Source organism: Panthera uncia, chromosome C2, assembly GCF_023721935.1.
Source record: "Panthera uncia isolate 11264 chromosome C2, Puncia_PCG_1.0, whole genome shotgun sequence".
Taxonomy (NCBI): domain Eukaryota; kingdom Metazoa; phylum Chordata; class Mammalia; order Carnivora; family Felidae; genus Panthera; species Panthera uncia.
In genome coordinates this window covers 22053312-22070170 of record NC_064810.1, presented here as the reverse complement: position 1 = coordinate 22070170, position 16859 = coordinate 22053312, and the positions used below count along the sequence as shown (strand labels likewise).

General features: G+C 33.8%; 1 protein-coding gene across 1 annotated transcript in view; it reads left to right on the top strand.

Moving 5' to 3' along the window:
• Positions 1-16246, top strand: part of NCAM2 (neural cell adhesion molecule 2) — a 219847-nt gene extending 203601 nt beyond the window's left edge. The window contains exons 15-17 of the mRNA XM_049629156.1: positions 601-805; positions 12391-12531; positions 15325-16246. Of these exons, the coding sequence (XP_049485113.1) occupies positions 601-805; positions 12391-12531; positions 15325-15451 (473 nt within the window). The 3' untranslated portion in view covers positions 15452-16246. The remainder of the gene's footprint in view (positions 1-600; positions 806-12390; positions 12532-15324) is intronic.
• Positions 16247-16859: the final 613 nt, after the last annotated feature.

Here is a 16859-nt window from a genome sequence, read left to right as displayed (position 1 = left end):
GACTCCCGTCTTCCCCTACCTTCCCATGTTATATTCCAGAAAGGTCATAAGTACAATAGCTCTGTAAAATGTTGCCTCTAATCTAATATGATTTGTTAAAATATTAACTGAAAAAATACAAGTAAGCCATTTATTCTAAGATGATGATTTTCAAAGTATTCACATACAGATATTTTAAAATGTATTCTCTGTCAAAACAAAGTGCTTTGAGCACACAGAATTTGCAAGTTTAAGACTTAAAACTAAAATAATTCCATATAGAACATTTATTTAACCCTCTCTTACAGTTAGGGATGTGATAAAATTCATTATCTTCCTCTGAGGAAATCAAAAAATACATTGGAAAGAAGAGTTACTTGAGAGGTTTTTTTTTAACCTAAATAAAGTTTGAAAAAATATTTCAAGTCATTAACATGTCAGTTGCTTAAAATATTGTTTGAACGCCAGAGAATGGTTCCCAACAATTATGAAATTGAAACCTGCCAGTGACTATCACTTTTTCCTGTCTCTTTGGTTATGATTAATTTTCAACATAACTGTCTAAACTTTTCTGATTTGGAGCTTAGTAAAAGTTTTGTTTTTGTTTTTGTTTTTTTTAAGATACACTTTTTAATGGTCTTGGGCTTGGAGCAGTCATTGGCCTGGGAGTTGCGGCACTCTTGCTAATCCTGGTGGTAACAGACGTCAGCTGTTTCTTCATCCGACAATGCGGGTTATTGATGTGCATCACGAGGAGAATGTGCGGGAAGAAAAGTGGCTCCAGTGGGAAGAGTAAAGAACTCGAAGAAGGAAAAGCAGCATACCTGTGAGTATCAGACATTTGCACCGAATTCCATTACACAAATGCTACAATTGAGCTTGAATACTTCATTCAGTTACTTTGTTTTCCAAGTGAAGAGCTTGACCATAAGACTGTTGGGCACAGTAGTGTCTGCTTTCTGATCTTAAACGACCTTCAATATGACATGTTATAGAGCCAAGTGCTTTGGAAAACAGACTATTAAAAATTTTTTTAAATGGGGTTCACACAAAAAAATAGATGATTTAAATACAGATAGAAAAAATAAATAACTATGGATAGAAAGCTACATAATGGTATAAATGCATTTGTGATTTCTTCCACCATTTTTCAGTTTATGTTGAATAAAAGAAGGACATCAACAGCAAAAACGTGGTTAAACTGAGTAAAATCATAAATTATGACAATTCCTACAAGTGTATGAAGTGACTCCGTAGAGGTTTCCAGATTGTCTGTATAGAAATATTCTATGTGCCATGCAATACATTATTGCAGATTCTGAATTTACTCTCAAGTTTTGATCAAAAGATGATTATATGTTAGAATTTGGAGCTCTCTGAGGCATCTCAAACAATTAGACAGAATATAAATTCCACGAAAATACACAGAGCTGAATACTGTAGACTCCTTTGAATACGACTGAATACATGACTGTACTCCTGAATACAAGCCTCCTTTGTCATGTAAAAGAGCAACTAAGAGATTTTAATACTTTTGTTTTGTTTTGTTTTGTGTGTCTTTTAATAGCTTTGTATCTAATTTAAAAAGTACAAAAGGCTCAGTGAAAAAAGACATTGGAGAGGGCCACCTGGATGGCTCACTTGGTTAAGAACCCAGCTTTGGCCCAGGTCATGACCTCATGGGTTCTTGAGTTCAAATCCCACATTGGGCTCTCTGCTGTCAGCCCGGAGCCCGCTTTGGATCCTCTGTTTCTCTCTCTCTGTCTGGGACCTCCCCGCTCAGGCACTTTCTCTCTCTCTCAAAAATAAAAAGAAAATTAAAAATAAAAAGTTGGAAAGCAGGCACACTCACATATAAACACACAGTGTTTATGTGTAGATATAGGTGTATTTGTATACGTATACATATGTGTGTATATTAAACCCAGCAATCAAAAATAAGCATTCTTAAGAATTAACATTTGCTTTACTTTTTAAACTTACAGTTTTTCTGTATGTGGTTTTCTAATAATTCATTATGAATATTTTTAAACAGACAAAAGAGGTGAAAGAATTTTATAGCAAACACCCATTTAGCAACCACTTGGGTTCTACAGAAATATTTTGTTATATTTCTCTTATTATGTATTTTTCGATCCTTTATCCATTATTTTCTTTTTGCCTTTCAGAATGCATCAGTACACTTAGCCCTTACACAATGCAACTTGCCTATCATTGCATACCGATTTTATGTAAAATTTGCATAACACAAAATGCACAAAATGTTCCCTTAATGAATTTTAACAAATGTTTATATCTGTATAAGTCAAGACTTATCAATTTCAGAAACTTAGCATCATCCTCAAAATTTCTGGGACCGCTGGGTGGCTTAGTTGGTTAAGTGTCTGACTCTTGATTTCGGCCCAGGTCATGATCTCTTAGTTTGTAAGAATGAGTTCCATGTGGGGCTCTGCACTGACAGCATGGAACCTGCTTGGGATTCTCTCTCTTTCTCTTTGCCCCTCCCCCACTCACTCACACTTGCTAGCTCACTTCCTCTCTGTCTCTCAAAATAAATAAACTTAATTTTTTTTTTCTCTCGTGCTTTTACCCAAAAAGCACATACTACCCCACCCCTGCCCAGGCAATTACTATTCTGATGTTTTCACCATAAATAATGTTTAGCTGTTATAGAACTTGATATAAATGGATTCCTGTAATATTTACTCTTATGTGTCTGGCTTCTTTCATTCAGCATCACATTTTAGGATTCATTCATGGTGTTACATTTTTCAGTAATTCATTTCTTTTTAAAGTTGAGTTATTTCTGGGGTACCTGGGTGGCTTCGTTGGTTAAGTGCCCAACTTCGACTCAGGCCATGATCTCACAGTTTGTGAGTTCAAGCCCCCCGCCAGGCTCTGTGCTGACAGTTTGGAGCATGGAGCCTGCTTCTGATTCGGCGTCTCTCTCTCTCTTTGTCCTTACCCTGCTTGCGCTCTATCTCTCTCTTTCTCTCAAAAATAAATAAACATTACAAAAATTAAAGTTGAATTATTTCTATTTGTTTTTCTATGCATACATTTAGGCAAGTATGATCATGCATTAATTTCTAGGCTTAGCAATATAGGAGAATCCACTCTGCATGGCTGCATTGTTTTTGCTTTTTATCTCCACACCTGTTTCAATCCTACTAAACAATTTGTCTATGACCATTTCTTATGGTTACCTTTTAAGGGATATTTTCCCTTCATGGGATGCTAAATTAGATAGCCTACATTTTCATTTCAAAAACATTAGATTCATTTCACAATCAAAATGCCACCTGCTTACTTGTTGGAAACGGAACACAACAAAGGACAAACAGAAATCAGGCTCTACTTCAGACTTGAATGGGATATTAATGTATGTCAGAGTAAACATAGTGGGATCTATTCACTATCCAGTATCTCTCACTTTCCTTATTAGAACATATTTTTCTACCTTGCTGTGCTTCTACATTGTCTTATTAACTAAATAAATATATACCAAACTTTATTTTTCACATATTGAGAAAACAATGTGCTATATAACATAATTATACATATATACATATCACACATGTATACACACACACATAAGTCAAAGCTGAATTTTATACATTTTCGTTCTTGGTGACCCATTGAGCAAATATGTACTGGATAAATACAAGGTAACAGGCACTTTTGTGCAATAAAATGGTGACCAAAGCAAATACGATTTGTGTTCACATGAAACTCTTGTTCTGATTTGCCAAGACAGATAATAAGTACTAACTAAAAAAGAAAGTGTCTAGTAATAATAAGCACTAAAAATAAGCACTAAGCACTAAAAAAAAAAAAAAAAAAAAACAAGAAAGAAAAAAGGAGTGGCAAAAAGGAGTGACTACAGATAGGGTCATGAAAGGTCTTGCAGGGGAAGGGAACATTCTAGAAGGTGGAACAAGTAATACAAAAGTCATTGAAACAGGAATAATCTTACAATGTTAAAGGCCAAATGAACATGAGTGGTGTGAGGCCAAGAGGGTCTGGTGCGAATGTCAGGCTGGAGAATTATCTAGGTACGAAAATATTAAATCTTCAGTCAAAGTAAGGAACATTGTTATTTCTTTTAATAGAAAGCTCCTGAAAGTTTTTAAAGATTACTTTACTTGTGAAGAATGAATTACTCAAAGGTTGGTGGTGCAGAGGAAAGATTTAGAACCGGAAAGACTGAGTGGGAGGGTCTTGGAATACCACACATACAAAATTACAGTCTTTTGGACCAAGGTCGTAGTACTACAGGCATATTCAAATGTACAGAATTTAGATGTAGCTGAGGTAGAGTCAACTACTATTGACTGATTTGGCTTTAGAGTGAAAGAAAGAGAGAAATCATGTTTTTATCTTAATTAACTGGAGAAATATTGGTGACCAGGTGCAAAACAATAAGGTACATTCAAATTCTGGTATTTATTTTTATTTCACTCCATTAATTGGTATTTTTTCCATCAACACTTCTGTTTGTAAATCCTGCTGAGTTTAATTAACCTTAAAGATTTGGGAAGACGAAAACACAGGGTTCATTCCATCCTTGTTATCCATCATAACTTTTAATATCACCATTTCCTCTGCCTTGGGAAAAGAGTTTTCGATGCCTATTCAAAAATTCGTTGTACAAATCTGTCAATACTTTATTAAATATTATAAATATTATACAAAATCATGATGACAAATAGAATATAACTGATTGGATGGATTGGCTCCCTACTGACCCCTAAACGTGATCCAAAGCATTCTTAGACTAGCGCTTTTATGTTATCACAATTATAAGACTGTGCAGATGTATTACAAAATATGTTAGTTACACAGGGTGTTCTTTTTTAAAGATTATCAAGTTGCAGAAAAGAAAAATTAAAGTCAATGTCATACAGAATGACATTCATGTAAAGTTCTAGAATATTCCTTTGTTCGCCTCTTATAAATTTAAATTAAACTTACATTTATCTTTCATTCTCATTATTTATCTAGTAAAATGGTGAATGATTTTTATTTTATCAAACAGTACTTCTACTCTTGTTTACCCAAGCATTAATTTATACTAATAAATATTTATTCAATACCTACATAATCAGGCACTATTCAAAGGCCCAGAGATGCAACTGTGAGGAAAAGCAAACTAGTCCCTTCCATCATCTAGCTTTTAACTCTGTTGGGAAACACATTTCAATGAAGAAACAATCAAATAAATGAGGAAATAATTTCTGTTATATATGCTATGTAAGAAAAAAAAACAGAAAGAATTTTCCTGGTCAGAAATACCTGAGCAGGTTGTAAAAGAACTAGCCAAAGTGTGTGTGTGTGTGTGCGCGTGTGTGTATGTGTGTGTGTGAGAGAGAAAGAGACAGACAGAGACAGAGACAGAGATAGAGAGAGACTGTATGTGTGGAAATGGCTTCTCAATGGGCAGAAAGAGAAATACCCAAATCCATCCCCTTTATTGCCACATGAGAAAAGAGAAATACCTAACTCAGTTCACTTCTACCATCCTGACCCTCTTAATGGGGGGGAAACCCAAGAAGTCATTGTGAAGGTCAGCCCAGGGGTACAGACTTACTAAATGACTGAGACATAAAATGCCCCCTCTCCACATCCCACTTTACCATCACATTAGTGGAGACCTGTGTTTAGCAGTTTCTTCTGAGTAGTACATCATGCCCCAGTATCAAGAAAAAACTCGAGGCAAAAATCATTTTTGAAGAGGCGAGCTAGCATCAGGCCAGATTCAGAGAAAGCAGGGATGTTGGAATTATCAGACCAACATTTGTTTTGAAATATATGATTAATATGGTGAGAGCACTATAGGACAGCATGAAAGAAGAGATGGGCCATGCAAGTAGAAAGATGGAATTTCTAAAAAATAATCCAAAAAAATATGCCAGAGATCAAAAACATCCTAATAGAAATGAGGAATAGATTAGTAGACTAGACATGGCTGAAAAAAGAATCTCTGAGCTTTGAGAAGATCTTAATAGAAAATACCAAAAACAAAACAAAACAAAACAAAAAACCTAAAATAAATAATAAATTAAAAAAAAAAAACAGAACAGAAGAAAGACTGAAAAAAAAATCTAAGGACTATGGGACAACTACAAAAGGTGAAACATATGTATAATAGAAATACCAGAAGAGGAAGGAACAGAAATATCTGAAACATTAATGACTGAGAACTTCTCCAAATTAATACGTGGCATGAAACCACAGGTGCAGGAAGCTCAGAGAACATCAAGGAGGGCAAATACCCCAAACAAAACAAAACAAAACAAAACAAAACAAAACAAAAGCAACTGTACCTAGTCATATAATTTTCAAACTACAGAAATTGAAAGATAAAGAAAAAATCCTCAAAGAAGCTGGAGGAAATAAATACTGTATCTATAGGAAGTAAAGGTAAAAATTACATCTGACTTGTATACACACACTGATATGTACACATTCATATGTTTATGTGTATATCTATTATTGCAGTGTTTCCTCACATAGCAATGCAGCTTCAATAATGTACCTTTTTCAGCATGTAAATTTCCTGACTCATTCTTTTTATTTATAGGTAATATTCCATAGTATCAGATACCATAATGCATTTACCCACTTTTCTTTCACAGCAATTTACATGAAACTTTCAATATTTTATCATATTGAAGTATAATATACTGTTTTGAAGTTAACTTTCACATAAATCTTATAAATGTACACTAACTCCTAGATATGAGACGTAGATCAAAACTGAAAAATATGTCGGGCTCTGGGCTGACAGCTCAGAGCCTGGAGCCTGCTTCCGATTCTGTGTTTCCCTCTCTCTCTGTCCCTCCCCTGTTCATGCTCTGTTTCTCTCTCTCTCAAAAATAAATAAACGTTAAAAAAGAAAATTTAAAAACTTAAAAATATTGGCAAACTACCCACAAAAGCCTATACCAATTCGTACTCTTGATTTTTATTGAGATAAATAATATATATTTTGAGATATATAATCTATATATAAATAATATATATTTTATATATTGAGATAAATAACATATATTGAAATAATATATATTTCTCTACAGCTTCTCAAATATTAAATATTATCAATTTTTTATTTTTGTCAATATAATAAGTGAAAGATACCATTTAAAATATGCATTTTTTTTTCTGATCCAAGTTAAGCTGAGCTTACTTAATTTTGCTTTGGTCAACTTATTTCTTATGGGAATTTGTTATTCATGTTCTTTACACATTTTCATGGAGTCGTTTATTTTTTCGCGGAGTGATTTAACTTTTACTTAAAAAAAATTTTTAAGTGTATTTATTTATTTTAAGAGAGAGAGAGGAGGAGGGAGGGGTAGACAGAGAGGGGGAGAGCTGGAATCCCAAACAGGCTCCACATTCTCAATGCAGAGCCCAACGCTGGGCCTGAACCCTCGAACAAGGAGATCACAACCTCAGCCAAAATCAAGAGAGGGTGCTTAATTGACTGAGCCACCCAGGCACCTCTCAATTATTTTTTAATTATATAATTTTTTGATTTGTATTTGATGTTGTATTGGTTGCAAGTATTTTTCCCAGTGTATCCCAAAATTTGGGTTTTGCTTATGATTCCATTAGTTATATGAATCTTTCCATTTTTATTCAAGAACCGATGAATTTTTATAAAATATTTCTTTCTTGATGTGCTTGGAGATATTTTCATTTTGTTTTCCTTTAATCTGTTGAAGTTACAAGTGTTAGTAATGTATTCCCAACATAAATCCTACTTGCTCTCCCAGGATAATGAAGACGGTTATTAATTAAGTGCTGCATATAGGCCCCATTTTAAACACTCCGAAGAAATTAGTTTGGTGTCTCCGTTTTACTGTACAAACAACAGGACACGGAAAAGCTTGTGCAGTGAGTTAGAGCTATCAGTTTGGCTCCAGGGAACATGTCTTAACTACTCTGCTGTGCTTGTCATTTTCTGCTTAATAATCAGTTCCAGACACATGGCTGGAGTGTATTCATTTTTTATCAGTCTATACATTGTGAAATTGTCTATAAATTGTGGCATATACTTTTATGCCAATTCAAACAAAATATTGCCTTGCCACTTTTTATAATTCTAAGGTAAATATAAGTCATCCTTCTGGTATCACTTCAAGTCAAATTAAAACTAATTTATATACGATAGGAATTAGACTCATGTAAGTTATGTGTGCTTCAGATATTTTCACCTAAGGGTAAGTAAAAGATGCACTTTATACTCCTTACAGTATTTATTGTAATAGAAAATATTGGAAATAACCTAAATGTCAGTCAGTTGGACACTAGCCAAATATATGGTGGTGCATATACACACTGGCATAATATACACTATGAAAAAGAAAGAGGCAACTCTAACTGTTCTTTTATAAGCTCACACTAATGTCTAGTGTCACACTAAACAAAAAGGCAAAATTAGGGGCGCGTAGGTGGCTCAGTCGGTTGAGCGGCCAACTCTTGATTTTGGCTCAGATCGTGATCCCAGGGTCATAGGATCAAGCCCCACATTGGACTCTGCGCTCAGTGAAGAGCCTGCTTAAGATTCTCTCTCACTCTGCCCCTCTCCACCACTTGCTCTTTCTCTCTAAAAAGAAAAAAAAAAAGAAAAGGCAAATTGTATTCAATTCTTATGTACCATTTGTGTGAAAATAACTACCTGCTTTTTTACGCATATATGCTAGTATATGTATAGAAGGGATGTCTCTGGAAAGCAATATTTAAAAACGTAACAGTGTGGGGCGCCTGGGTGGCTTGGTCGGTTAAGCGTCTGACTTCGGCTCAGGTCATGATCTCACGGTCTGTGAGTTCAAGCCCGGCGTCGGGCTCTGTGTTGACAGCTCAGAGCCTGGAGCCTGTTTCAGATTCTGTGTCTCCCTCTCTCTCTGCTCCTCCCCTGTTCATGCTCTATCTCTCTCTGTCTCAAAAATAAATAAACGTTAAAAAAAAATTAAAAAAAATAAAAAAAAAATAAAAACGTAACAGTGATTGTCTCTTTGATAGGGAACTAAATATCCGGTAAACAAGGAATGGTGGGGAGGTGTACTTTTCTCTCTATATCCTTTTGTAGAATTCTATATGAATAGGCTAGCTAGTTAAACATTTTAAAGATCATTAAAATAAAAATAAAGGGGCACCTGGGTGGCTCAGTCGGTTAAGTGTCTGACTTCACTCAGGTCATGATGTTGCAACTTGTGGGTTTGAGCCCCTCATTGGTCTCTTTGCTGACAGCTCAGATCCTGGAGCCTGCTTCTGAGCCTCTGTCTCCCTCTCTCTCTGTCCCTCCCCCACTGGTGCTTTCTCTCTCTTTCTCTCTCTCTCTCTCTCTCTCTCTCTCAAGAAAAGAATATATATATATAAAAAACAAAAATAAGGATTTTTAAGACAACTCACCATTTCTCATTGCTATTTAATTTCCTTTTAGTAGTGTTTATTTTATTTCTAGTTTGAAGTTGTTTGTTTACATACTATTTTCGATAGGGAAGATATAATTAAAGTCAAATTCACTCTTCTCTATTTCATCGAAACCCATATATCTTCACCTATTGTTAATATAATTAAAAATAAAAGCCAGCCTTTCGAATCACTTTTTTGCTCAGAATCATCAATGACCACATTTTTTCAGAGTATCATCCTCTGTGTCATCAAAAGCATTGGTGCCATGAAGAATTTTTTTATTTTTTAATTTTTAGTAAAGTTTAATTAATATTTTGAGAGAAGGAGAGAGAGCATGCTCCAGTGGTGGAGGGTAGAGAGGGAGAGAGGGAGAATCTTGAGCAGGCTCCAGGTGTCAGTACAGAGCCTGATGCAGGCCTCAAACCCAAGAAATGTGGGATCATGACCTGAGCCGAAACCAAGAGTTGGATGATTAACGGACCAAGCCATCCAGGCACCACTCATGAAGAATTTTTTAAAAGGATCAATCGAAGAATAACAACAACAGCAAACAGAACAACATAAGACTAAAATTTAATGGTGGTGGACTCTTTAATCATCTTTACTATTATGTAGGTTTTGTTTACGTCGAGCCCCTATTCGGAAAATGTTGCTGAACATGTCTGAGTCACCAGTTCTCCCATGCATTTGTATTTTAGACTTATAAAGAATTCTTCACTATTAACACTAGCCGATAGAGTTCTAGATCTTCTTCTATTTTTACTGAATTCCACTCTTCGGATTTTGATGTGTATGTATGTGAGAGACCTACATACTGAGAGAGGAGTGATATCAAATGTGCCACGTGATCAAAAGTGTTTTATCATTCTTAATACTTCCTGTTCAAGTGTCAGCACGTGTGAGGTCTGTTAAATATTCGTGCCATTGTTGGGGTTTTGTTGTTTGCTTTGTTTTGTGTGTACTCCTAGTTTACTTGATTCTTAACTGATTTTTCTTTTTTTTTTTTTTTTTTTTTAATTTTTTTTTATTTATTTTTGGGACAGAGAGAGACAGAGCATGAACGGGGGAGGGGCAGAGAGAGAGGGAGACACAGAATCGGAAACAGGCTCCAGGCTCCGGGCCATCAGCCCAGAGCCCGACGCGGGGCTCGAACTCACGGACCGCGAGATCGTGACCTGGCTGAAGTCGGACGCTTAACCACTGCGCCACCCAGGCGCCCCGATTCTTAACTGATTTTAACGTCATATATCTGCCATTACAGTATTAAATAGATTTAATGCATCCAGAATTCCACATTATATCCCTCCCTCACCTTGAACCCCTGACAACCGTTGATCTTTTTGTTTTCTCTGTAACTGCTTTTTTCCCAAATATTATGTAATTGGGGTTACACAATAGATAGCCTTTTTCAGATTGGTTTATTTTGCTTAGCAATATGTATTTAAACTTCCTCCATGTCTTTGGGGCTTGATATTTCATTTCTCTTTATTGCTTAATAATATCTAAATGTACAGATATACCACAGTTTGTTTGTCCATTCACTCTTGAGAGACATCTTCATTGGTTCCCATTTATAAAACTTCTATAAACATTTATGTGCAGATTTCTGTGTGGGCCTAGATTTTCAATTCATTTGGGTAAAGATGTTAGAGTACAGTTGCAGGATTGTGTGGTGAGACCATGTCCCTGGGTAGAAGACCGCTCTTTCCTGACATTTTGTTTTGGGTTTTTTTTTGTTTTTATTTTTGCTTTTGGATGTGCTCCATCATGATAATCTATATTATGAATGCATCATTTCTAATCTTTACATCTCATTTTACTCTTTATCATCACTGAATGCCTTCCTTGTTTTTTTGTTCATATTTTGAGGTATGAGACTTTGCAACAAACTTTATACTTTTCACAATTATGAACAATTACACTTACTCTCTTATTTTAAAAATCCAATAAAGTTGGCATGGATTTGAAATTACAAATGAAAACATCACGCATACATGTTATAATATTATTATTATTTAAACTATTTTATTGAAAACTTATGTTAAGTCAATATATATTATAGTTAAAATCATTCATATAAATTCATAGAGGCATTTAAAACAACAAAATATATAAATTTTATCTTCCAAATTTTAATATAAAAGCAATATTGCTGATGCTATATTTCAAATAAAAAATTAAAACATATGGCTAGTTAGGGGAAAAAGCTACTTCATGTCATAATTTTATTTAAAAATATTTTTTTAATTTATTTCTCTAAATAAACTGCACAATCACATTCAAAATTTGGACTTTTGTATAACAGTTTTGATGAGAAAAAGCATCTAGACAAAATGGAATTTCTTCTTTCTACTTTTTTCTGAGTGAAAATTACATGATGAATTTAAATGAAAAAATTCTTAGGGATATTCTTTTATTTTTAATATTTATTATTGAGAGAGTGAGAAAGCACAAGTGGGGGAAGGCAGAGAGATAGAGAGAGACACACAAAATCTGAAGCAGGCTCCAGACTCTGAACTGTCAGCACAAAGCCTGTCACGGGACTTGAACCCATGAACCACGAGATCATGACCTGAGCCAAAGTCAGAGGCCCAATCCACTAAACCACCCAGGTGCCCCTTTTTCTTTTTTTAAAAATGTGTTTAATGTTTATTTTTTAGAGAGAAGGCACATGTGGGAGGGAGGGAGAGAGAGAGAGAGAGAGAGAGAGTGTAGGGGAGGGGCAAAGAGAGACAGAGAGACAGAATCCCAAGCAGGCTCCACACTGTCAGGGCAAAGCCCCAAGTGGGGCTCGATCCCATGAACTATGAGATCATGACATGAGCCAAAGTCCTATTCTCAACCAAATGAACCACCCAAGGACCCCCTAGTATTCTTAATATGAGCATGCTGGATTTGAGGAAGGGATTAGTGGAGATTCTAAACTATGTTTCATAATGCATCTATTTTTTCATTATTTGGGTAAGGTTTTTTGTTTGGTTATTTTTCTAGGAAAGATGGATCAAAAGAACCAATAGTGGAGATGAGAACAGAGGATGAAAGAATTACTAACCATGAGGATGGGAGCCCAGTAAATGAGCCAAATGAAACCACACCATTAACAGAACCTGAGTATGTAGCTTCAAATGCTTAATTATTTTTCGATAAATATTTGTAAAATGGTAGCATATATTTACAATAATATCATTTGTGGAAAAGTATTTCTCTTTCAAAGAAAATACATGTGAATATTAAAAATCCATTTTCTACCGAGACATTCCACATAAAAATTTTGTATGGATGCCAGAGAAAATCTACTGTTCAAACATACAGTTATAATTTGATGTAAAAATGTCAAAAAGCTGGAAGGTTTTAGAGATGGATTTTCTTACACTTATGTTACTCTTTAAGAAAGTAATACTTTCAAATGCATTTTTAATTTAAAATAAAAATTAATAGTGTGAAATATACAAAAGTCTACTTTAAAAAGAAAGATTATTCGTTAGGAAGAGGACTAAATAGTGTTATATTGTCTATCATTTTAATGTCTATATAGGAAACGGTGCTTGCTCTCCATTCAAGATTATATTATTTACTTCTTTCTACACCTATCAGAGCTCCGTTATAGCCATAGCAGATATTTCAATTCAAAGATGATGAACATGTGCAAAGATGATGTTCAGGCACATGAAAGTTAAAATGATTAAAGCCAAAGGCATTATTAAGCAGTGATAATAGTATTCTATGGAATCTATTGGATACTAACAAAAGCAGGGCTATCACATTATTCTTTAAATACGGCTCATTAAAATGACTTTTAAATTTTATTTTTTTAATTTTTTTTGTTTGTTTTTGTTTTTGTTTTTTTAAGGATCCCTTTTTCTTTAGCAGCAAACATTCCCTTGCAGAGAAATTTGATTTAGGCTTCTCATCCTAAATCTGAAGATGAGTGTTGTCACAGGTGAAGAAAATAACTTGTTTCAGAAATCCCTCCTATCTACTCTCAAGGGGCTGAAATAATTACAATTTAGAGAAGTACAAAGCACTACTCTGCTGCTAAAATTTCAGTATAAATCCTCAGGTCATGTCAGTGACTGCATTTAGAGATTATTACCTTCTATATTGAAGTTTACTCTTGTAGAGGCAGCTTTTATGTGGTGGGTACTATAGGTTTCCCCATCAGAAATCAGATGTATTTCAAATGAAGCCAAATACTACACAACAAAACAAATTTCTATCTATTAATGAACACATTCAATGAGAGATTGGTGTGTGTGGAAACTAGCCAAGAAATGTTAAGGACTTACAGTGTTATAAAACACTGTAAGCGATAAATCACTATATTCTTCTCCTGAAACCAAGACTACACTATATATTAACTAACTTGAATTTAAATAAAATCTTAGAAAGAAAGAAAGAAAGAAAGAAAGAAAGAAAGAAAGAAAATCTTTAAACTTCAAAAAAAAAATTCCAGCTAAGAATTATCTTACACGTGACAGGGGTATGTTTTGCAAAAATAAAACAAAAACAAAACAAAAAAAGATGTTTTAAGAACTACTCCAGTCCTCAATTATTGAAAAGAAATACTCAATATAAAAATAATAGAATTAACTATAATCTAATAAAAACAATTTAACAGAAACGTAAGTAGTGAAAAATTAGATACACAGATATTCATCGTCCAAGAATTAGTCGAAAACACTGGTGAATTACAAACTTCATAGGTAGTTCTTTAAGAGATATGTTAAGCATTATGCTAACCATCCACGCTCTAAATTTCTCTGTTTTGCTGCTAGAAGTGACCCATTGTTTTTATCTTCTGTTGTCAATGTGTGCAGTACTTGGGAATGGGAGAAGGTAAGAAAGGTAATAGCACTATTTATAATACACATAGAAGAGCCTGCCCTCGTGGGTACAAAGTAGAAGCTATTTCATTCTCAGCAGTGAGCAGTAGTAGTTTTTACCTGTGACTTACTTTTGATCGGTTAGTTTTCACATAATAGCTTTGATCTTCAGAATACAATGGCTTGCTCTTCTCCTTCAAAAATAGAAAAGAAATTATAAGTAAATCCCAGAGAAACTAGTATAGTAACGTTCACTACCCCACAAAATGGCGACGTTAAGTATAGAACCAAATTTGAATTTTTGTTGTTGTAGAAAAAATATTTTGTCAAGGGAGGGAATTTGACCCCCAAAGTTATATACACAAGGCATAATAGTAAACCAGCTCAAGACTGGTAGAAAAAACTGTAAATCTTTCATAATTGTCATCACAGTAAGATTTGTGAAGCTGTCTTAATATTAAGAAATAAAGGTTGTTTTGCTTCATAGGTTATAATTGAAAACAACTCTCAAAAATATGCTCATAGATGATACAGAAATAATACAAAAAATAATAGTGGAAAGAGACCAATTAAAGAAAACATATGCAGTAACTGTAGAAAAGTGAGAAAATGCTGAAATATATTTACTTTCATAAGTTCCAAAGAATAGAGCTCATTCACCCAGCTTTTGAAGTTTAGATGTAACAATATGGCAGCGACTATTCATTGCTTTTATCTACAAAAAACAAAAACGAAAAACCCGATTTAGGTACTAGTAATTCATCTAGTTGACATATAAGATTATTGGCTTTTTGAGATTCCAAACAATTATATTTTTCATATCAAAAAGTGATTACCAAATCTAAGCCACCCTATGGTGAAAGTTTTGGTACATCTAAATCCACAAGTATATTGTTTCATTCATCACTCTGCAGTATGTCAGATCTTTAAAATAGACAATATTGTCTAATTATTTACTTATTTTTCTATCAATTTGCTATTACTAGAACAAATCTTTTTTTTTTCCATTCTAATAATTGTCGATATTTCCTTCTGTAAAACAGTAACTTAAATATTAAGAAATACCACATAAATTGCCTTAGAAAATGAAGTTTATTATTTTTCTATTTTCTTCCAGAAAATTGCCTTTGAAAGAAGAAAATGGAAAAGAAGTCTTAAATCCAGAAACTATAGAAATTAAGGTTTCTAACGACATCATCCAATCAAAAGAAGATGACAGTAAAGCATAACACCGAGATTACAGAGGCTTAAACAACACTACAAAGAGCATTTGGATTGCAGTGACCCTATGACCAAAACTATTCCATTGACCTTAATTTCTTGGGAAACTTCTAGCTTGGAATAGCTTGTACACATATACATATGATGAAATATTCCTGCCCATGGTCCATTACCTTTTGTTGTTGTCGTTGTTATTGTTGTTGTTTATTTTTTTATGAATTTCAATATAGAGACCTGACTGGCACCACCTCCTGGGTATCAATTTAATTCTGTGATTCAAGTACTGCAATTTGTTATACAGCTGAAGTGCTCTGTTTCTTAAGAACTATATATTTCATCCAACAACCTCTCCAACACATAGGGGTTTAAGAAAAAAAAAAAAAAAACACGAAAGAAAACAAAATCTTTGTGAGCTAAATGTGTAAGAAAGCCCTGCATGTTTTTAATCTTATCTTGGGCAAATAGATTATTAAAGTGGATTTCAGTTTAAGATGAAAGCAGTTAATAAAGGTTACACTTTTTATCAGGAGAATTTCAGGGAACTTGGGCTTGAAGGAGCCAGTTATCTTTAGCAGATATTAAAAATTGAGAGAAACTTTGGAAATTTCTTTTTAAGTTATAATTACAGTGCTATTTCAATGTTCATTTTTGATAGACTAAAGTGCCAGATTAAAATTGTTACCCATCTGAAAGAATATTTGTGTGTATAATTAGATTAGAAGGATTCCGTAAATCTCTATCTCTTTATATATGCCATAATCACTCACTATGGATTACACAAAACAATAAATGTATTGCAAGTGAAAATAATATTGATTTCTGCCCTCAGCTTCAAATAAAGTAAATTGAAATGGTAACAATATCAATGTTGTCTTGATATATTTATAAATCTGTGATTATCTTTTGCTTTTTAAATAATTTTATCACAAAAATTAGTCTTTAGTGTTCAAATACTTTAAACTCAGATACATTTTTTTGACCATGATTTTAAATAATCTTTGTTTAAAACTTTATTTTGCGAATGTTATAGGTCAGTCATTAAATGTAATTGGCAAACAGAAATTAAAATCCTTAGTGGTTAAATTAAGAAGAAATTAACATTTAAACATTCCACAAAAGTGTCAGTGATAACCGACTGAATTGTCACTGTTTTTCTTTCGGATGTTGTAGCTAGAAGCCATTTTAAGGTTTTGATAAGCAACTTTGGTTGGAGAAATTCCTTGGCTATTCAACACAGTGTTTCTAACATGACTTGTTAAGGCCTATACCAGAATAAATACTTATTAACTTCCAAGCTATGCAAACTCCCAGAGGTAAAAGCCTGAAACATGATTTTCACTTATATGGGAGGTAAAATAAATGTATTTATGGTTGGTTATAAATATACATACCAGTTGGGAGCAGGTTTTAAATTAT